We start from the raw sequence: 22,226 nt of genomic DNA on the forward strand, positions 1-22,226 counted from the left end.
GATTACAATGAAACATTCTGGTAAATGAAATAATTGCAAGTTAGAGACCCAGCAAAGTTTGCATCTGTTCTTTTTCTTTTTACAGTTTCTCTGTTCTGTTTTTTAATGATCTTGCTCATCCTGGATGAATGCTGTCCTTCTTCATGTAAAGGAGGTATTTTCTTTTCTTGGTGATGAACAAACAATCTGAAGTGTCAAAATATACTTTCCTTAAGGAAAGAACCAGGTGAATAAAGGACCAAATGTTTCTATGATGTCTCCACCCTCTCAATCATATTCTGAAGGAGATTAAATTGCATTTGTCTCTTTGGCAGCAGTGAATTAGCAGGTGGTTCTGAAATCCCTGCACTTCTGTGGGAAAGACTGAAATATCCTTCAGAGATTGCTTCATCTTAGAGTGTTAAGAGATATTTTGGCTTTTTTTTTCACCTTTAGTTTTTTCCTTTTTATTCAGTGATTGATTTATGAGCTAACAGAATCCCTCACAGGACTACATATTCCATTAATCCCGGGGTAAGGACCCAGGATTGTTAAGAACTTGCTTCTTCCTCCAAAAATTCATGACTAAGCAAGGAATTATGTTGCTCTGATTTTTAGCATCCCTTAAAGGGCAGTGCTTTTGATTTGCTGAAATGGATAGTACTCCTACCAACAGACTGACTTTTAAAAGGGGTTGAGATCTGATTGCTTGGCATACCAATGTAATGGGAGAGTGCAAGGCACATGATGTCTTTGGAAAGAGGTCTGCTATCCTCTGCCCATCACTGTAAGTGTGGACTGGGGCAAGAAGAAAAGGGGTCCCTCACAGGTTTGTCTTGTTCTTCTTTTGCAATCCAGGTATGGCCTTTAGACCAGCAAATCCACCTACTGAGCTGGGGTAGAACATAAAAAAGTCTTTAATAATTATAATCCCAGGATATGGACATTTCACAGCATCACTGAGCCTTTCCTTGAACTGGTGCCTTCTGACAGAATGTGCTTAGGACTTTTACTCTTCCCCTAAGTGGAAATACATTGCTTTGTGGTAGATTTGGCCCACTTCCAAAGAAAACAACACTTCTTTTTGGGTAGACTGCAATGGTGTTTTCCTGAAAACCGTTTGAAGTGGCTTCTATCCAGAGGGATGTTCTGTTCAGAGGGATGGTCTGTGCCATGACCAGCTATCATTTGATAGCTCTCATTCTCAGTAGGCATTGTGCTGTTTTGGTGCATAGGATGGTCATTCAGTGAAAAGAGATTCCTTTAACAGGTTCTTCACTCAGGGAGTGTGGGATAAGTGTTTCCATCCTGGCAGGGAAATGGCAAGATTAAGGTGTTTTTCTGGGAAGACTGATGCAAGAGTGCTTACCTGTGTCCTGATGCATTTGTTGGTATGCAGAGTTGCAGAAGTCAAGCAGCAGAAAGAAAATAAATTATCAGCCTGTTTCCCCACTCACAGGATCTTGTCAGATTTTAGTCTTTGAAGCCCTTGGGGATCCTGCAAGAACAGCAGTAACTCAAATGGGAAGAAAGTCTAGATTCAGCCAAGGATGTGAACACTCCCAGACAGGAAAAGTGCATGGGTGAGAACTGGATGTCATTTTTATGCTGGTTGTGGTTTATGTTCATCTGACCACAAGCCAGATTCCTCATCCCTTGGCTACAGGGAGCCTCTTTTGAGACAGCAAGATGCTTTTTGAATGGTGTTAGTGTTGTCATGGTACTCTGCGCACAGTAAAGGTACTGTGAAATTTCCACCATCTGCTGCCTCCTCCTCCTCCCCCTTCCAGTCCTGTAGTGTTTTGTAGGATATGTTTTGAGTGTGGTAGCTCAGATCTTCCCAGGTTCATTTTGCTATGTGTAGGCTTACAGTCATCTTTAGAAGGCTGAATCTGTGTGGGCAGTTTAAACCAGGTTCTTTTGAAGGATATATCTGTATCACTTGTCTGTCATTTCATTATTGGTGTGTGAATTTGTGGTCCAGTCTTCATTCTTGTCATGTATCAAACTACAGGTATATAGATATAGATAAACACACACACATCCCCCCCACTGGATTTTATGCCAGGAGAAAAGTAGAGAAAATCATCTTTGCCTCGTGACTAATTCTTGGTTTTGTGGCCTTAAGCTTGTTAAGGCCATTCTGTAGATTAACTGATCTCAGCCCATCTTCTACTAAGTCTTAGGTGGTGTTTGCCCACCTATTTGTCAGTTTAAAGCCCACACATTCATGGTGTGCAGCATGAAAGCATAAGATGCTTGCCTTGAACAAATTTGAAATTTTCACATTAGGAATATATGGTTAAGGATGTATACTCCCTTTCAGAGATGTCAGATTCTGTTTTAAATAGGATTCTTCAGATGATTAGGTAATAGACCTCTTTGTGATGATCCTTGATTCATCACACAACATTTCTTTGGCAAAAACTGGTTATCTCTCTTGAAGTTTGAAATGAAGGCCTGGGTTCCACAAAGCTTCCAGCTCAGAAATCAGTACTTTGAGACATGGACTGATGTTTTCTCCTTCTCTCTGGTAATCATTTGAAGCAACTTCTGCTGAACCCTTCCTTTCTCTCATCCACAGGAATTCAGCTCTCCTAGTTTGTGGTCCAGCATTTTGCCAAGTTGATGGTAGTCTTGGAAGATGACAGTATATTTATCACATTACAAGTGTACAGCTTCTGTAGCAAGTAGGTGAGACACAGTGAACATACTTGAGGTGCTTTGTCTTCTCAGCGAGGTGTTACCCCTGCAGTGAGGCCACAGTGTGAAGCCAAGGGTTTCATTGCAGTGGGAGAAGGACTCTGAAGTTGCAGGTGCACTGCAGCTTCAATGTGCTGCTGCAAAGTGCCAACTTTGGAGGAATAATCTTTGGAGGAATAGTCATGAAAATAATATTTTCATGGGTTCAGAAGGTTGAAGAGGAATCAAAAGTAAAATATCTAGAATGTCTTTAGCTTTCTACTGCTGGAAATAGAGGCTTGAGGGGAATTTTATGCAATTAGCTGAATTGACTCTGAAATTAATAGGATATGGGTTTTTTTTTTTTCTGTATGCTCCCTTGGGTTTAGGTTTGTTTTATCTTTCTTTTTAAAGTAAAAAGTTTCATAATTATTTTGTAATTAGACAGTAAGAGTGGATTATTTATAAGGATTAGTGCAAGAGAGATTTTTGGTGCAAAAATGAGAAGAAATGTCGCTGTAACATCAGGTAGATCTATGTGTTAGAAAAGGTAAACTCTGCAATGCCATTCAATCTGCTTCTCTTGCTAGACAAAAAAAATGTGAATCTTGCATTATTTGTATGACAGATTTTAATTAGTAAACAGAAATAAAACTCAGCTGTTCCAATTTCAATTATATAAATTTACTTTCCAACTATAGAATTTTCTCTTTTTATGATAAGAAATAGTTAACATTATTTAATACAGTGCTTGTAGTTTAGTATTGTATTAAATACTTATTACTATTATAAATATGGTTTAGTATTTATTATTCAGCTGCTGTAATTTTGGCTCCAATATACATTTGGCTCCAATGTATAATTACTCTGTAATTACAACATTATCTGAAGCAAAACCATGAAATAGTGCCACATGAAACAAAAATGTTCCTATCTTAGAAACTTCTCCCTGAATATCTTGAAACTACCTGGACTATAGACATTTATGTAGCTGGATAATTCAGTGTTACAGTCGACAATTGCAGTTTTTCCTCACGTTGGCTATCTCTAAACTCTCTGTAGACATCAGTTTTCCTGAAATTTGTAGAGGTGTCAGTACCTTTTCCCTTCTCTCTGCCCTATTTGAAACTGGCCTTGATTCAGAGTGGGACACCTGGTTAGATATTGGACAAAATGTGCAGCCTCCTTTCTGCAGAGAAAAAGCTCAGGCTATCCTTAGGAAGAACACACTGGGAACTGTGGTTGGCCCTTCCCAGATTCATTTGTTGTGTAGGCATTCATGAAGCTGAAGGCTAGTATATTCAAACTTCTGAAACAAACAGGTTTTTGCATATGTGACATGTAAATCCCACAGGCAATAGCTTAGGTGAGGTATTTTCTAATTTTCTAAGTTTTGAGTTACAGGATAGGCCAGAATTTTCTGTGTAGAAAGTCACACACCTTCTGTCTACTAAATGTTGAAGGTTTTTGGGGTTTTTTTGAGGTGGTTTGTTTTTTTACAAAATCATTGAGGGTTTTTCCTGGCTTTTGTGTTTTACAGGTTATCAATCTGATCTAGTTCATGTGTTCATATCTCATTTCTCACTCTTGCACATGAGATCCATGTGCTCCCAGTCAATACCTCTGCTCCTGGCTTTTCCCTCTGTCTACTGAAATTTAGTAAATTAATTTCTAGGCTCACAGTGTGAACCTGTGCAAAGGTATTGTCTCAGCAATGGCATTAGTTTTGTGTAAGCACATGTTTTGGCAGAATATAAAAAACAGAGAAAGTCTCTCACTGCACAAGCCTCTCCTAAATGTTCCATTTGTTTGCTTAGGCCATTTCTTCCCTGGGTTCAATGTGATTTTGGTAAATGGGAACCTGCAAAAGCAACTGTTTTGGTCTTCCTGACAATATAGGTTAGGTAATTGCCCATTCTTCTTTTACTGCCCTCAGCAGATTTGATGCAGCCAAAATACCATCATTGTGTGGTAATTCTATAAATATTTCAAGGTGAGTTTTGTGATAGCAGGTTAAAAAAAAAATTAAAATCCTGTTTTTATAATATGCTCTCTCACTTCCCAAACATCCTATCACTGCCAACATGGGAATATTTATTGCTTTATTTTAATAATCTAAGCAGATTATAAACTGAGTATTTTTCTTCCCATGTTTTTAGCAGCATGACAGATCTTCTCATTTTAGAAATATTTCTCAAAATCATTAAGACGCAAAACCTGAATATAACATAAGAGAAGTGTGTAAGAATAAAAGGCAAGGGAAGTTTAGTCAGCCCAGTGCCATTTTTACACCTCTGACTTCAGTGGTTAACTTTCCCTACACATACATGTTTGCACATTTCAGTGGTGTTTACTGTATTAAGGTCCTGCCTTTCTGACAGAAGGTAAATTTTCTCTGTCAAAGTGCTTGTGATAGTAATTTTCTGTGCCCTTCAATGTGCTGGTAAAGTGGTATAAGGTCACTTCAAAAAGCAGCCTGTAATCACAATTCTTCAGAAAGAATCTAACTGAAGAAGTACAACACTACAATGTTATTAACTATAACAGCTGTGGGCAAAAGAAAAGGAAGAAACTAGTGGTAATTCTTCTATTTCAATGTGCATGTTTGTATCTTCATACACATATATATGACATTTGAAATAATGTATTCGTGTACCAAGTGTGTATCTGTGTAATGCTCTTGTGCTTGTGCTCATGGCAAATACTAAATAAGCAGCCTTTATAAAATACTTTCATCAAAAGCTTTTGTTTTCAATGAAAATGTATGGTTAGTAAGCAAGGATTATCTAGGATATGTTATCTAGTGTAAGTTAATTTGTTACCTCACACTAATTGGCCTGGGTATCTGAGGCTGAAGCTTCTTAACCCTGGCAGCTGTCTTCATTTCCTATTTATTCATGGGGATTTTTGTCTGCTTGGTGTTTGTATGGAGTGCCCCACATCCATGAGTTGTGAAAAAAGCAGCAGAAGCTACAGTGAGAGCTACAGAATAAAACTGTACACCTTCAAAGGGCATATATGTTAATTTTCTTCAAGGGTATTTTTGACAAGCATAGATTTGTTGAGACATTTGTGTGGGAGTGTTCACCTCAGTGTTGCTTTTCTCCACACATGAAAATAAACCACAGACTTTTAAATATCCTGAGAAAAATTTCTTCAAAGACAGATCAAAGGTCTTTACTAATGTCTGAGGAAGCTGCCTCTCTTGTGAACTCATGTCTATGGAGAGCTGGTTAAGACAATCAGGATCATTATTCTGTTGATTTGATCATTTGTAGCCTGCTCTGAGAGAAGATGCCTTGTTTGGAGAAGGAGGAGGTGGGAGAATCCACAGATGCTACTAATTTTATGAAGAAAGTCATGAATAAAATAATTTTTTAAAACCAACTGTGTTGGTTTTTCCCCCGCTATGCTCTGTGGGTTGCTCTGCTCCAAACAATTGTCTTAGTGCATGTACAAAGTTTTGGGTAAGAATGAGTCAATTGACTTTTTTTATATGTTATCAATCACATCTGCTTTTGTGGCTGTTGTGTTCATTGAAATGTCTAGGTATGACATTCACATCACAGAAATTTTGCATCTTTGTTTACTTGTTTCTTTGTTTTTATTTCATTTTTGTTTGTTTGTTTTGGGGGTTGGTTTTTTGCTTCTTGGTTTTGGTTTGATTTGTCCAAAAATCTTTCTATCTCCTTTTACATCAAAACAATACAGAGCACATATGAGGTAAACTTTGAAAGTTTGTGAACTTCTCCCTAAGATGGAATTCCCCACCTTTAGACAGCATTTAGGAAAATAAATTGATTTTTTTTCTTTAAGGCCTGGGTTTTCTTTCTTATCAATTTCTTATGTCTTTGCTTCATGAACTACATCTTTTATCACTCAGACCAGTTTTTTATAGGCTCTCTTATAGCAGAGAGCTCTTAACTCTTAGAAGCTGTTGAGAATAGTGTTTCTCTTTTGAAGCATTTTACTGGTTTTGTCATGCTGCCACAAAGCATCTGTGGGTGCTAGGCAGGACTGCAGGCTTGTATCTAGACCTAGAATTTCCAAGATGGTGACTTAGGCTTTTTTTGTTAGTCATTGGTTTAAGCCAAACATTTTTAAAACCATCTCCACCAATGACTGTGTTTTGCTGCTACCTAGAAATTGGACAATAATCTTTTGGTGGTTTATCTGATCATAAATGAAATAATTTAATTTTCTTTTTTGTAGATGTTAGGGTTTTCTTGGATTTTTCTTGTATATCCTAATGTTTTTATCTTCATTACATTCTGTGATTTGGTACTTTGGAGCAATACCAAGGTTTTCTTTGTAGTCTGTAATACAAAACCAGTGTGATACTGTTTTACTTTCTCCTTGCTTGCTTTTCTCATTCATGACAATACCACAGTATGTAACAGCAGGCTAACATCTTTTTGTCTGACTGGGATAATCCTTAGCTGTGCAAAAAATTGGCTCTGGCATTTTCCTCTTCCAGCTGCACTACAAAATAACACATGCATGGCCCTGGAAGATTCCTCAACTCATTCCCCATGCTCACATTGTCCATGTTTAGTATTCAAGAGGAAAATTTGGATAAATATCCAAAATATTTTTCCCAGGAGTTTAATGAAAGAATATCTCTCTCAGATCTCCAGTCCTCTCACTTTTCTATGCAGATTACACCTTATTGTCTATGGAGTATAGAGGGTTGAGGTTCGGGGTTTGGTGAGGGGAGGGGATGAATGGGAGGAGTTCCCTCCTCACCTCTGAGCCAGGAGTGCTGACTGGCACTGCCCTGTATCCTGCTTGTTCAGATCCACATGAGCTGCCACAGGACTCTTGTAGTGCCTGAGGACAAATTGCAGGATTTTGGTAAGAGTGCCCTGAGGTCACAAGGTGCTCCCAAGAAATTTTGAAAACATTAATTCATAGGCTTTGGTGGAAATGGAACTAAGTCTTGTGTTGCTCTTTCAAATCAAAACACCTTTTTGTGACAGGAATATGTATTTCTGCTTTTTGTTGTTCTGGAGTATTTTTCTTTTGTTTTCTCTGTCTTCTTTTATTCTTTCTTTTTTTTCTTACTAACTTCTAGTTCTACTTGTTGATGTTATGGCAGCAGGATATTTTAAATTATCTACTGCATGTTCACATCCTCACAAATGAACACACAAGAAATGTGAGCTTCCTTGTAGATTCTCAAGTCAGCTTTGTAGTTCATTTTTAGTTTTTAAAGATTTTTTTTCATTAAAATTGATTATTGTCTTAAATAAGTGAAAGTAAAATTACAGTGGTGGCTTATATTTTTTGTATTGTTCATATGAATTAGTGACTGTTTCTATATATGTCTGCCAGGAAAATGTGAAAAGCACAGAATTTGAAATGTAACTGTACACAGTGAAATTGATTGTTGTATGTTTTCATATTACATGTTTTACTAGCCATGACACTCATTATTATTTATTATAATGCCTTATAGTATTCTCATCAGAATATTCCCTGCTCTCATGGCACAACTTTGGAAAATGCAATAAAAACGCACTGGAAACCTCAGCTTTCTAATAGGAAGTTTCCTGTAAGCAGTGAAGTTAAAATGCCTCCTCCCAGTGAAGACAGAGTAAGACAGAGGTCAGTGGATTAGGTAAATGTCCCTCCTCTCTGTCTGGATGCCTTCTTTCCCATCCCCACCTCTGTAAATGCCCCTCTGAAAAGCCCACTTGAAACACCTGTTTATCCTTTTGGAAGAATGGTACTTAAAATGAAAACAGAATCTTTGTATTGCCCAGCTTAACTGGGCAACATTGTCCTACATTTTGGTGTGTGGTTACATGTGTGCTGGTGCAGAAGTGCAGAAAACTTGTCCACCCTGTCCTGCCCCTGATGGCTAGTGACAAACAGTGTGGAACTAGACAGAAGCAAGGTGGAACCTGGGGGACACAGTAGGGACCCTTCTGCTGCCTGTGTTCAGCCCTGCAATTATAATGAGAGCACTGGGGAAGGAACTGCTCCCTGAACAGCAGTTATCAGAGATGGGGTGATCTGCCAGGAGAGGCCTGTTGAAATTGCTTTTTGATGGCAATTACATTACATTTCTACTGGTGTTTTCCTGGCAGCTGAGGACAAGTCTACAGTTTTTAGGTGTGTTGAGGAGAGCATGCACAGGTGACTCCAAATGTTTGCACTTAACATGCAAGCCCTTCCTAATGAAGCAATGAGTCATATCCTGCAGGCAGAGATCCTTAGCTTGCTGCTTTGCAAGACTCCACCAAAATTATTTTATCAGAAGCTAATATTTAGCTCCTGATAGCACCATGCCTCTTCTGCACACAAATAATGCTAATTTGTTATACATTAAACCAGAGGGTTAATGCCACTTCTGACAGTGTATGTGCACCTCATCATCTGAATGTACAGACATCTCTCCTAGATATATATATATATATATATATATATATATATATATATATATATATATATATATATATATATGTATATATATATGTGTGTGTGTGGAAAAGATACTGCCTGGTCAAACTTCTGATTTGTTTGTGAACATTTGCTTAGCATGAAGAAAAAGAAGATAAATTCCAAAGTGGACACCCCTTCCCCCTTCTGATTACTGAGTGGTTGTAATGCACAGCAGGTGTGTGCATGTTGTGATCATAGGTTCCCATGTGTTAATAGTATTTATGTTCTTTCTCTAAGAGGGTAATTTTTCTTAGTGCTCTGTTCAAATCAGTTCTGTTTGAGTGAATAAGTATGTAAAAAGTGTTAACAGTAGAGTGGATTTACCTTGATTAAGGTGATACACAGCCTTGAATGTTCCTATATGTGCAAGCAGTTCTATTTGAGGAACAATCTCTGACACCAAAATTTAAGTATTTAAGTTAAATTTCCAGTGGTAAAATAAAGGTAAGGCTTTTAAATGAAAGGTCAGAGGATCTGTTCTGTATCATTTAATACCAAATACCCATTGAACATCAGAGTGCACATGATGGCATCTTGCAAGCTTTCTTGCTGATAGGCCCAATAAAGTCTGTGGGACTGCATGTGCAAGATTGGATTACAGGGTTAGAGACTGTATTTTTTGACTCTTACTGCTCACGTAACTCTGAGTACATGTATTTTCCTTTAAGTATAGTCTGGACAGCCTCAAAATGTAGCATTTTAAAGGTCTTTTGTTAACACAAGCATACTTATTAATTAAAGAAACAAATATAAAAACAGTAAGATGGTTAAATTAAGGTTTGGTCATTTTCTTGTCATAGAGCCTTAAAAAAAGAAGAAAATTATAAAAAAACACTCCCACACCCACACATACACACCTCCATACACACACCCCCATATACTCACCCCACATGAACCAAAAAAAAAAATCACCAAGGAAGCACCACCAAAAAAAAAATCCTTAACCACCAAACCATAGAATTTAGTGGGATAAGAGAGGGAAGGTATATTCATAACTGAGAAGTATATGAATATATATATTCATAACTGAGGAGTAAAACTGGCTGTCTGGTTTGGTTTTTAGGACTAGAATTGAAGGAAAAAGTAAGGAAGAAATATATGTGTATGATAAATATCGTGTAGATTGTGGCTTTTAACACCAGCCTTAATACTGTCAGGAATACTGTTCATCATTTTCTGTTTTTGCTTGAGCTTAAGACAAATTATGTAGGCTTACCCTCAGAGCATTTGCATAGTGAGATTGTTTAGGTCATAGTTTGAGCTTCATGCAAATTAGAGCTGCTGAAACATACCCATCTCTTTGACATTAGTGATTTATTTAAAATGTATGGTGTGACAGGCAAAGGCTTCAACAGTAAATACTAGTGCTTCTTGTTTCAGGAATAGAATTAAATTGGAATAAGTTGGTCTCTTATGAGTTAAGTGAAGTTCAGTCTTTTTGGGATAAAATGAAAGTTGCCTTTTGCAAATGTGCATTCTAGACTTAGTTTTGCTGTATTTGAACATGATATATAGAGCTTCTTAATGTCCTGCTAAGTCCTAGACAGGGCTCCTAAATTGCACTGAAAAAATTGACAGGAGTGATAATTTGGGAACCTGGTCATCTTTACTTTACTGCACCTGCATTGTGCCTTTCAAAATGAAGTTATTTCTAAGGAGACACTGCAAGGCACTGCTTTTCTTTGGGCTCTGAATAGTGAAGAAGCCTTATAGCAAATTCTTGTTGTGGTGTTCTTCAAATATCTGTTAAGCCAGTGTCGTCCTGATATCCTTTACATTATGTGATCCACAGTTTGTCAGAGATGTGAGGCTTTAAGAATCTGGACTAGATACAATTCAGTTTAGCAAGCAGAAACCTGCTGGCTGTGCCACTGGGGGACAGCCAGCGTGGCCTGGGAGGTTCAAGGGACAGAAGGGAGGGAGGAAAGAATCTCTTGACAAAAGACCTATGACAGTTTTGGGGAAGTGGCCATGTCACCAATGTTGGAGTGTCATCTTTGTCTTAGGGAAGCTGTATATGCAGGGTGAGCTAGACAGAGCATCTGGAAGGCTGTGAGTAACTCTGTGCCTAATTGTGGGACACAAATAAGGCTCATATGTTTTTACATATATAAAATTACCTCTCTCTAAAACTACCTAGGCATACACATGGGCAAACTCACTCCACTGTGAGGAAGAATTGTAAGGGCTGAGACTGTGATACCTTGTAAAAAAAGGATGACTCTGTGTCCAGAATCAGATCTCTTAATATAAATGCTTGTGCAGGAAGGTTTTCACAGTAACTTTGCATATTTACCTAGCCTACCTGGCTGTAAACAGTGAAGAGGGACAGGGTTGGTGTTCAGAGGGCACTTCCACGATTCCAAAGGTGGATTTCTTCTTCCACTTGGGAGAAGTGTATTCCATGAGGTGTAGCAGCAGATTGGTTGGTTAAATACCTAAACTCTGAAGTATGAAAGCCTCTTTCCTCCCCTGTTGTGCACTCTTCCTTCTCAAAGGAATAAGTGTTACTTCTCAGAAATCTTGAACATCTTGTTCAGTGCAACCTACCATAGTTGGCTTTGCTTAAGAACTAATTGCCAGAATTGTAGCAGGAAAATTGTGAAAATAGATGATTTATCAGCCTATTTAATTAGGTACTTCTGTCTCTAAGAAAAAGTCCTGAGGCAGTTATTAGCAACTGATGCTCAGCTAAGGGGGCTTGTCATTGTTGTGGGAGTACTTCAACTTAGTCTCCAGCAGTGCTCAGAAACCAGAGAGCTTTAACACAGCAGGTAGTCTAAACCAGAAGGCATCATTATGCCTTTCCGCAAACATATTTTGTGTATGGGATGCAGCTGATTCTTTTTCTTCATAAAATGTAAAGTAGCACCAGACTACCTGTGCTCTTATCTCCTGGGACAAGCAGTAAATAGGAAAGAAAATTTGTAAAAGACACATGGTTTAGGGCTCAGACATCCTGAGTAAAGTGAAGTAACTATTTCCATGAAGTAAATGGAAATAGTTATTTGCTCATAGGATGATGATGAGGGACACTCAGTGCATCAGTTTGCCACAGAATTGAAACAAAGTGAAGTATTTTGATGCATGTAGCTAAACCACTGAGGTGAGTGCCACAGGATACAGCTGAGGCCAGAGGTGTCAGTGCTTTCACTTGAGGAGATTCACAGAGCAGCAGTTTAATTGTGGTAGTTCAGAAGTATGTTCTGAAAGCAGCTTAAATCCTTAAGTGACAGCTGAAGACATGCTAGGAGGAGGATCACTCCCATTGCTGTCTTTCAGCAAACATCTGCCTTTGGCCACTCTCAGAAAGGTTTTTTAACTGGATCAGCCTCTGGCTTTCCTGATGCATTTTTCCTGTAGCACAGGTGAGAAACTAGACTATTAATTCTCCAGTACCTTTTCACCTAGGTAGTGAAATACATTTTGTAGCAATCCATTAATTATTTGCAGTAGAGAGTCAGGCTAACTTTGCCCGTGCAATACTTTGTATATTAGAAGTTAATTGCTGTCACGAGTCATTATTTCCATTGAGAAGAGTGATTCATCTTTCCATGAGCAGTCAACACATCTCTCAGTGGGAATGAAATTTTAGCTCATGTCACCATTCTGTAGGAGAAAACACATATGGAAATAGGACATTGTGTTTGGATACATGTGTTGTCTGTTGAACTGGATTGTCTAAGAACTTTTGTCTCAAGTGTTTTGAGCAAATTTAGTATTTATTTGTTCATGATTAGCTTCAAAATTGTAGTTGTGGAGGAGAAGGCTTGCTTTTATGGGTAGTATAGCCTCTCAAATGTGCCTCAGTCCTCATCAGGAAAACCAGCTTTTAGCTGCTATAGTGGCTACTGGGGATGATTTTCCAATCAATGTTTTACCTGATGTACATTTCTACTGTATTCCTTTCATCTGTCTGGTGGAAATTTGCCTCACTTTTCTTTAATTGCTCATCAGAATGGTCTATTAGAGATACTACTTACATTGGAAAAGCCTCTTGGGCAAGAGCTAACCATACCAAATATGTAACTGTGAAAATTTGGAAATTACCATCTGGAGAACACAATTTCAGGATCTGTAAATCCAGGATATGACAAGTTACCTTGCACTTAATTTGTGTCCGTGTATTGAATTTTTTTTTTCCTTCAGCTGTCTTTTTAATACTCAATATATAAACTTAGTAGGGGAGTTGGATGGAATTTGGGAAAATTTGAAGTTCAAATGTCACTGTTTTATAGAGAATAAATATGCTACTGAGCAGCATCTGTATTAAGTTGAGGAAACATTGTACATATTTTCAAGTATTGTATTTCTTGTGAAGAGATGTCCATGAAGGTTAAATCAAAGGGCTTTGAAACTGCACCATGGCAGGATACAGAACTTTGATCTATTAGTTTTAAAAACTAAATTTTGGCACAGTATTAGTCTCAAATCCTAGTCTTCAGGCATCAGACGTTGACATCCTTAAAATTATTTCCACAGCACAAGCCCAAGTGCAGGAGAATTACTCGTTCAAGTGCAGGGTCCTAAGCTTTGTGCAACCACAGAAGTGCTGACAGTCAGAGGAACACTGAGAATGTTATCAATCATTGTTTTCTTTTGGTGCTTCCTGCAGCACACTATGGTTCAGGCAGCAATTGTGGTAAGAGGCTTTTAAATTGATGTAAAGACCAAGTTGATTTGACATGTTTTGTTACCAAGTGTTTATTAGTTGAAATAATCTTGGGTGTTTTTTGGCATAGTTTATGTTTGAGTGGGAAATTGAATCATTGTCAGAAGTCTGTGTATATTTGAGCATGTTAAGCTGAAGTTACCAAATGGAACTGTGGGAGGCTTTTGGCTTGAGTTTATGGAGTAGAAACCAAAGCTCCTACCTTGCTGCCTCAAGAGCCACAAAAATGTTAATAGAAGTCAGAGATGCAAGATAAAAATGTATTCCATATAGCCTGTCTACTTGCCAGTACTAGCTTTTTCCTTGTGTTACTTTCCACTATTTTGTTCTGTCTAGTTTAAGGTATTACATGGGATGAGACTTCCTCTGCATTCCTGTGGAAATTATTTTGCAGTCCTCATAAGACTTTGTGATTTTTTTTTTCCTTATTTATATTTCCTGGTTCTTATATTTCCAGAGCAGAATCTGCACCAAGACTGTCAGGGTTTGCTTTCTTGTTAGCTTTGGCAAAATGATTCAGGCTTCCTTCTTGCTCCTGTCTGCTTTTGTTCAACTGAATGAACAAATGAACATTCAAACATGCCTCAAACTATAAGTCTTTTAGGATAGGTGATACTTTGCTGAAGGCTGCTTTGAACATTTCAAATCAACCTACATGTATCAGGTAAAGCAGCTGGAGCTGCTAGTTTCTTTGCATTTTCTTTTGTGTCTCTTAGACTGGGTTTTTACACTAAGGTGCTTGTTCATGTGTCTCACAATATAGTTTATGGCCAATTATAGGCACTTAAAGCTGGACTAAGAAGGTGAAGTCAATGATTCATCAGTGAGCAAAAGCTAAAATTAATCTTGTAACCTGCCTGTAAGATTGGGCAGCTTTTCCCCATTTCATCAAAGATAATTTGTCCCTAAAGAACATGTTGCTTGTATTTGGGCTAATTTGAATTGTTGTACAAGTCTCCAGGAGCATGTGAGTTTTTGCAATTGTTTCAAACCCAAAAATATTTCTGGTCTATTATAATTTGATTCCCTCTATTTTATCTTTCAATTATGTATAATAAAATTATATACATATTTACTCTAATCATTGTAACTAAATTCATCAGGAACTGTCATGATAGACAAGGAACATTCATTTGAATGTTATTTCCTTCATGAGCATTTGTTAGTTTAATTCATGAGCCAGGTGAAGTGATTGGAAATTGCTTACTTTTTCATTCTTTGTGTTTTGCTTGGTTTGCTGGGCTAATTTTTTGTGTGTTGACTTGCTTCTCGGCTTTTAGCTTGAGCTGCTGTACACAATAAGGTGCATAGTGGCAGCTGCTTCTTGAAAAGTTGCCATTTGGAAAGAATACAGAGGTTGTCCTGCAGACCTGCAGGCACATGTATAAAATACATTACATATGGGTACGCCCTGCCTCAGGTAGGAACAGAAGCTGCCAAAGGCATACAGGGACTTTCGTAACACAGACTCACTTTTGTGAAAGATTTGGTTTTACATCTTCTTCTTCCCCCAAGTTGAGTTTGTAAATGCTTTCTTAGATCTGTTGTACATTCTGAAGTGTTTCACAGTCTGATAACAGATGAGCTGAGTCACTTGCTGCCAAAACCCTGCAAAGTGTGAGCAGTATGGAGCCTAGGGAGGAATACTGGTCTTTTTAAAACTATGCCAATATTTATGTTGTAACTAAATTATGGTTTAAATCACAAAGTCATCACAGTGTTCTTGGAAGAATATGCAAACTAGGATCACTGGACATAAAGTGGGAAGATGTGTGCAACACCTTAAACACAGTGAAAAAGGAAAGTAAGAAGCTGTGGATATTTCTCTTATCAGGATATTTGTGCTGCATGGTCAGAGTCTGTCACCAATCTCATAGCTGAGCATTTTTAACACATGCTTTGCACTCCTAGTTCCCTCAGAGCCTTTTCTGGTGCCTGAATTGGAGAGACGGTGGTGTGATATTGAGGTGTTCTTGTCTCCTCCACAGCCCTTACACAAGGTGTGGAAAACCGACAAGGCAAAGAAACTTGGGTTTGGTGACATGTTAAGTTTGTGTCATCTTAAAGCTGCTCAAAGGGAAACCCTGGCCAGTGCAGTTCAGGAAACTGGTAGCAAGTAGATTTACACCTGGAGTGAAACTTTAAAATAATTAAACACATTAACTTTTATACAAGTAAAATTTATGTGCCAAATACCATTAAGCCTGCATCTTTGTTGTTCTGTCTGCCCTCCCACAGCCAGTATAACACGAGTGCAGATTTTGGCTTGTTTAATGGAAATATGGGCATGATTGATACAAATCAAATCAATTTTTACTAATGAGAGATTAATTCATGCAGTGAGCTCATGCTAGTGATTGAGTAAATGCTGCTTCCTGTATGAATTTAAAAGATTTCTGACAGCCAGCCTGACCTGAGACAGCTAGTTATAAAACATCAGGAAGTTTTGTGAGGGTATTGGGGATGGTAGTTTGTTGTGTAACCCTATAACTAAGTTCTGTGCAAATTCAGAGTACTGTTGCTGCTTATACAATTTTAGTGCAGTTTTATTAGTGCTACTGAGCAAATGGACAGTTTTATTTGCTGAGAGCCAGCCAAGTGGCTCTCTGTGGGAGAATGCTGATAAACCTGACTATTTTAAACCTGGGTGTCTCTCTGCTGTTTTTCAAACACAGTATGTCTCTTTCTTCTGTATATATCATGTTGTCTTGCCTCCCTATCCCTGATTTGGGCTGGCTGCCATAAAGGTGGTAACATTTCTTAAGTTCTCATCCCTCTTCATGATCTTGCTCATTTTTGCTTACCTGAAAAGCTCAGTATTTTACTTCCCTCTGTTAAACCCTTTGAGACTAGTCAGTACCCTGAAAAGTCATAATTCTTCCAGTTTTCTTGCAAGACTTCCATGTCTGTTTTGGTGAGGCAGTTAAGGAGTTAAAGGCTTGTGGAGTTTCTAAGAAATGCCGGACAGCTGCTGTAAAGTATTGCTACAAATCCTAGCTGACCTCATTCTTGTCAGACAACAGTGATAATATCCAAAAACGGGTGCAGGAAGTGTTTCAGGAAGGTATGTGTTTCATGCAAAGACATCAGAAATGTGCCTTCTCCTGGGGCCACTTACCATAAGATCCATATTAATTTAAATGAAACAGTGAAATTCCAGAATATGTTTACAGAAACATAATTTCAACCCAGAAAAAACATAACTTGTTGCTCTGATGTACAAATGGCAAAAGCAGTTGTGGTAACCACTGTATGTATTTAATATAATGATATTGCTGGCTGTATGAACCTACTTTTTAAACATATGGGGGCCTCACATAACTTTTGATAGTTTTGTTTAATATTTTAAGGGATATCTTTGACTTGAAAAAGTGGTAAAGGAGAAATAAAAATCTACTTATGCTTTCCCATTTACTTTATGCTCGGAGACTGATTTGATATCTAATGTGCTTTTCACTAATTTAATCAACTGAATTCCTTAGTACAAAAGGAAGAAGAAAATCTGATTTTTCCCCTAGTGCATTCTCTGACTTCGAATTTAAAAGAATTTGCTTTTGAAAGATTTAACATTTTTCACTAGTCAATCTACCAAGTTATCTGCAAAAAGTGTCCTGTATGTACAGGTTCTTATTATTTTTTTTGTACTGAAAAGTTCAGATATGAGAAAGCTTTCATTTTATTTATATTTTTCAGAAGTACCCATGTAAAAGCATGCAAATAAAAGTATTTCCTACCAGTTCAGAGTTCTTCTGCTGATAGTTAGGGATATTTTCCCTAAATTTCCTCTTAGTTGTCTCCAGAATTGTGCCTCTTATAGTATGAATCTGCAGTAAAAATCAAGCATAAATTATTATTATTTTAGCAAGTGTAAGTGAATATTGCTTGAGAGATTTTTTTTCTTTAGATTGCAGACGTCTTTATTTCAGCATTAGCTTGATAATTTTTTACAAAATAATTTATTAAGAGGTAAACTAGATGCAGTAAAGATTTTACCATTTAAGAAGTTGCACATGGATAATATGATTAGCTGAAATGAAGTCTAGCAGATGCCTGTAGGAATATTAAACTAAAACTCTGCTGTTTAGCCTCTGATCTTTGTTTCATTTAAAACTTGTTTCTTCTGTACTTTTTTTCTATAGTCTTCTGTAGTTTAAAAAAATACTCATTTATGTTGGTAGGGAGTGAACAAATTCTAGCTGCTGGAAGTCGTGTAGTAATTTCCTCTTTGGAAATTCGCCTGTTTGTGAAGCTGGGTCACTGACCTTGAAGGGCACTTTGAAAAGTGTAGCTCATGGCCAGGGATCATGGGGATGCTGAATGGTAATAGCAGAGATTGGGCTTTTTTATAGAGATGTGAGGTGCTCGAGGAGATAAAGACAGGCTAGTGGACAGAAGACCTGAGTGCAGCCCAACTCAGCCCTGCTACATTCTGAGGAGTGAAACAAGTATGATCTGTGTTTTTAGAAGATGATCCAAGGATGTAACAGAAAGGAAAAGGAAGGAAAATGGGATTATTAAGATGCAGGAAGACGTATTTTTTGTTATTTGATGGTATCAACTCATTTGGTATACACACACAGTTGTTTCAAACTGAATTATATTTTAGATTTGTCTGCTGTTTCTGGAAGTTATTGCCAAGAGTGGAAAACCACATAATGCATTTCTAGTATTAAACCATCTATTACTGATGGGTAATGACAGAGAAGAGGGAGAAGGCACCAGTTAGTCTGAGTTAGCTCATGTGCTCTGGATAACTCTTTCTTGAACCCTTAGATTTCTAAAGTTCTTCTTAGGCTATGCTGATTTCCCACTGCTTTTTGGATGTTATGGATTGTTTCCATGTCAATGTCAGGTAATCTCAAGTATTCCCATGATTATCTGCCTCAAACTTTTTCAGGTAATGTGCCTTTTGATCACTTTGCTCTTGGCTATTTTAATAAGATAACAAATACCAGAAAGGCTGCAATAGCACTTTTTAACAAAAGAAGCATGTTTAAAATTACAGATGCCCTGCATTGTCACTTAGATTTTGCATATCTTTGCTTTTAAATGCTAGGGGCACAAAATGTTTGATCTGCAGATGTTTTCTTGTTTAAATTTGGAATTTTTGATAGTGAAGCAGGCAATTCATTCTCAAAGTCAAAAGGGAGAAAGTTTTTGTAATTACCAAACAGTTATTGATTTAGACACATGAGGGAGATAAAACCAGAATCCTGTTTTACTAATTGTTGGTTAAAACAAAAGAAAAGAAATTATGAGATGCAGTGTAAATATTCACCTTACAAAATTATCTAGCAATGCAAGATATGAGAAATAATGTCAGTTTATCAGTCTGTCTCCTTGGCTTTTCAGAGATCCACCACAAGGAACTTAATTAACATGTTTTCTTGTAATAGTGATGTAAAATTATGTTATTTAAGGGGTGGGGGTTTTTTGTTTGTTTTGTATTTTTCTTCAAAGTATATTGGGTTGGTTTTGACCAATAAATGTGGATTTTGTTCCTGTTCAGTCCATAATTCCAGCCAGTTCTATGACTGTCCCTTTTTGATCTCAGTATATTCTAATCTTTCTCCTGCATCTTTAGACATCCAGCTGAAGCATTTACCTCCTCATCCAATGTATAGAAGAATCTGGAACTTGTTTTGGTATTCTGGAAGAAACTAAAACCTGGCTGTTGTGATTCTCCCCATCAAGGGCTGTTCCGTGGTACACACAGAACATCAAGGAATACATTTCTTACTGCTTAGAAAGCTTTGTTTAAAAATTTGTGGATTTGTTGGTGAAAAGAGTAGGATTTCTGAATTGATTCAGTGTTTGTTTTTTTTTAAATCCAGGCAATTGAGATTTTTTTTTTTAATTAATGTTTTAGCCTTCCTGCTACTGAGCTTTTTAAGTTGGATAATTGAGATAAGGCCTGGCATAGATGAGTTAAAGGTGTTAATTTTGTGAAACATAGAAATGCTCAAAATCACAACATCCTGCTTTCTCTTGGTATGACACCTACATATGAATTAACAACCAAAAGGAAATATTAAAGTATTCATAGGGTTCATGAAAGTTCTGATAGTGGCAAGGGTAGGTAGTGTTTCCATAGAGCAAGGCTGTAGTTTAGGGTGGTTAGGCATGCTTTCCTTGAATGAATGGAATAAATACCTAAATCACTCCACTGTTGTCACTCTCAACACACTGTTGTCAATCTCTCCACACTTACAGCCTATTTACAGCTTTTTGAATAGTTGTACAAACTCTCTTGACCATTTTCTGACGGAATTCTTACAATCACACCAAGACCAATTGCGTTGCACCTGTGGCAGTTTGGTAGGAGTTGTGTATGTTCTGCTTTGACTCTCTGCCCCTCTTTCAGAACCTGTTTCTGATCTGCTAAAGGGGGTATTGATGCTGCCCTGCTTTGGTAAGGCATCCTTCTGAGCAAGAGGTGAAAGGCCAGATAGAGCCTTCTTTTTACCCATCCCAAGAGAGCTTGGATACAAACTGCATGAGGGCCTGCAGTCTCTGAAGGAGGTTTAAGGAAATCTTGCTGGGATTGATTCTGTGTCTGAGTCATTTGAGCTTGTTTTTTGACCCATTAATAAACCTTTGTCACACTACTGCTGATGCCTTTTGTTACAGTCATTACATTCCTCTGGAGTCTCTGTAGCCATTGTCTGCTTTGTGTCTTAGGTTTTGTTTTTCTTCACTAGGGATAGATTTTTAAGTTGTCAGAAGGCATGAAATTCAGTTCCCACCACCAGAAAACTCTGTGTGTTTGCAAGGATATATAATAGCCATGCAAGCTCCACTGCATGTTCCCTTGAGGAAAGTGCAGCTTCCAATCTCACTTCAGTAGGTGTGCAGCCTTAGTGGGCTGTGAGTGTTCCTCCTCCTTGCCATTCTGCAGCCCATACTGGCAAAGGAAGCAGTGCCACAGAGAAGGTGTAGGAGAAACCTCTGAGGTCCCAGATATTTGCAGTGGGATATTCAACACTGCAGAAAGCTCTTCTCACCTCTCCCCATGAGACAGATACCTAATGTATTTGAAAGAGTCTGTGTGAGCTTTGGCTTTCTGCTGAGTGTGTGTGGGCCATTTAGAACAGACAGCTTTCTCAGAGGGGACAAAGGTCAGTTTAAAATTTTTAGGTGTACTATGTAATGCAAGCTGTTGGCAGATTTGGAAGATATCCGTGAAATCTTTGTCAAGGAAGAGGCCTTTTGTTTCCAAGAGAAAGTTTTGGATGCAGAGTGAGGAGTGTTTGCTAGGTATGTCTGAAATAAGTTTGTTTTGAAAGCCACTATTGAATTAAGTGTAAACTATGATCCTGGTTTATATTCCTTAAGGCAGGGGAAGATGGAATCTGTTGTTTATCTGAGTGCAAGTATTCCCCAGGGTGCTTATATACACTGCAGTATATTCATTAAGCTGTTGGCATTGTATCTCCAAATCTTTTCTTTGCTTTCAGGTCTTAAATTAAAAAAGACAAGCCAGATATCCCCACTCCTCCCAAAATAAACCTAAGCTGTGAAACTGTCCTTAACACTTTTGCTGAATGAAGGCAGACACCTACTGTTTTGTGGCAAACCCAGTTTATCAATGTAGACACTCTTCTGAGAGCTGTTTCACTGTGCCCACATAGTCTTTACCTGACCTTCAGAAAGACTGGTGACAAAGGGAATAGTTCTAAGGCAGATTGTTGCCTATTTCAGATTTGGGGTTATCTGTGTTTTCCTGCACATGACATTGAACAACCACCAGGGACGAAAGAATTTTTTGCTTCTCTCAAGTTACTGTTGGCTTTAAAGCCAGAAGCCCTGAAAGGGACATGCCATTTACATAAGTTTAGAAAACCTTCAAAACATCTGTTTTAAAATTTTTATTAAGAGATATAGGGCTAGTGTCAGGGCATGATGGAGAAGCTTTCCAAACTGGTTTGAGAAGATAAGTGCATTTTCTTTGTTATTTTGCGTTCCACTAATATTGTGATTATTGTGCTACCATTTTGGCTATACAGTTGCTCATATTTTGTACACGATTTTATACTGTGAAAAGGATGCCATTAATAATGAGTAGGAACAAAATGGTTAGCTGGTTTTAACTGAGATGACACATTTCAGCTCTGCTGTTGTAGAGGGTCAAAGACAATGGAGATTCCAATTTCTAGAGCTTTGCTTTAAGATGGAAAGTAGACCTGCAACCCTGGGGGTCAAAGTCATGAAGGTAAGAAATTAATTTGGCAGTTCACAGAATTGTTGCCAAAACAAAATTAGAAGAAAATGAGGAAAAAGGGAGTGTTCAATGGGAAGGCAGTATCAAGAGAATAGACAGTCTACTTAGGAACACTTAGAAACAGATGAAGCCATGAGAAACTGAACAAAATACCATCATAAGAAGTGGGTTTGCCATTCACTTAGACTTAAGTATGCATTTTCTGTGGTGCTCTTCTGGAAATTG

General features: G+C 37.8%; 1 protein-coding gene across 4 annotated transcripts in view; it reads left to right on the plus strand.

The window, feature by feature from the left end:
• Positions 1–22,226, plus strand: part of CMSS1 (cms1 ribosomal small subunit homolog) — a 216,551-nt gene that overhangs the window by 84,088 nt on the left and 110,237 nt on the right. Inside the window, exon 1 of one of the 4 annotated variants that reach the window (XM_056483769.1) lies at positions 20,146–20,192. The exons of the other annotated variants lie outside the window; for them this stretch is intronic. Coding sequence (XP_056339744.1) covers positions 20,177–20,192 — 16 coding nt within the window. The 5' untranslated portion in view covers positions 20,146–20,176. Of the gene's footprint in view, positions 1–20,145; positions 20,193–22,226 lie in introns of those variants that run through there. 4 annotated transcript variants of the gene reach the window in all.

The sequence above is a fragment of the Oenanthe melanoleuca genome, chromosome 1 (assembly GCF_029582105.1).
Source record: "Oenanthe melanoleuca isolate GR-GAL-2019-014 chromosome 1, OMel1.0, whole genome shotgun sequence".
NCBI classification, from domain to species: domain Eukaryota; kingdom Metazoa; phylum Chordata; class Aves; order Passeriformes; family Muscicapidae; genus Oenanthe; species Oenanthe melanoleuca.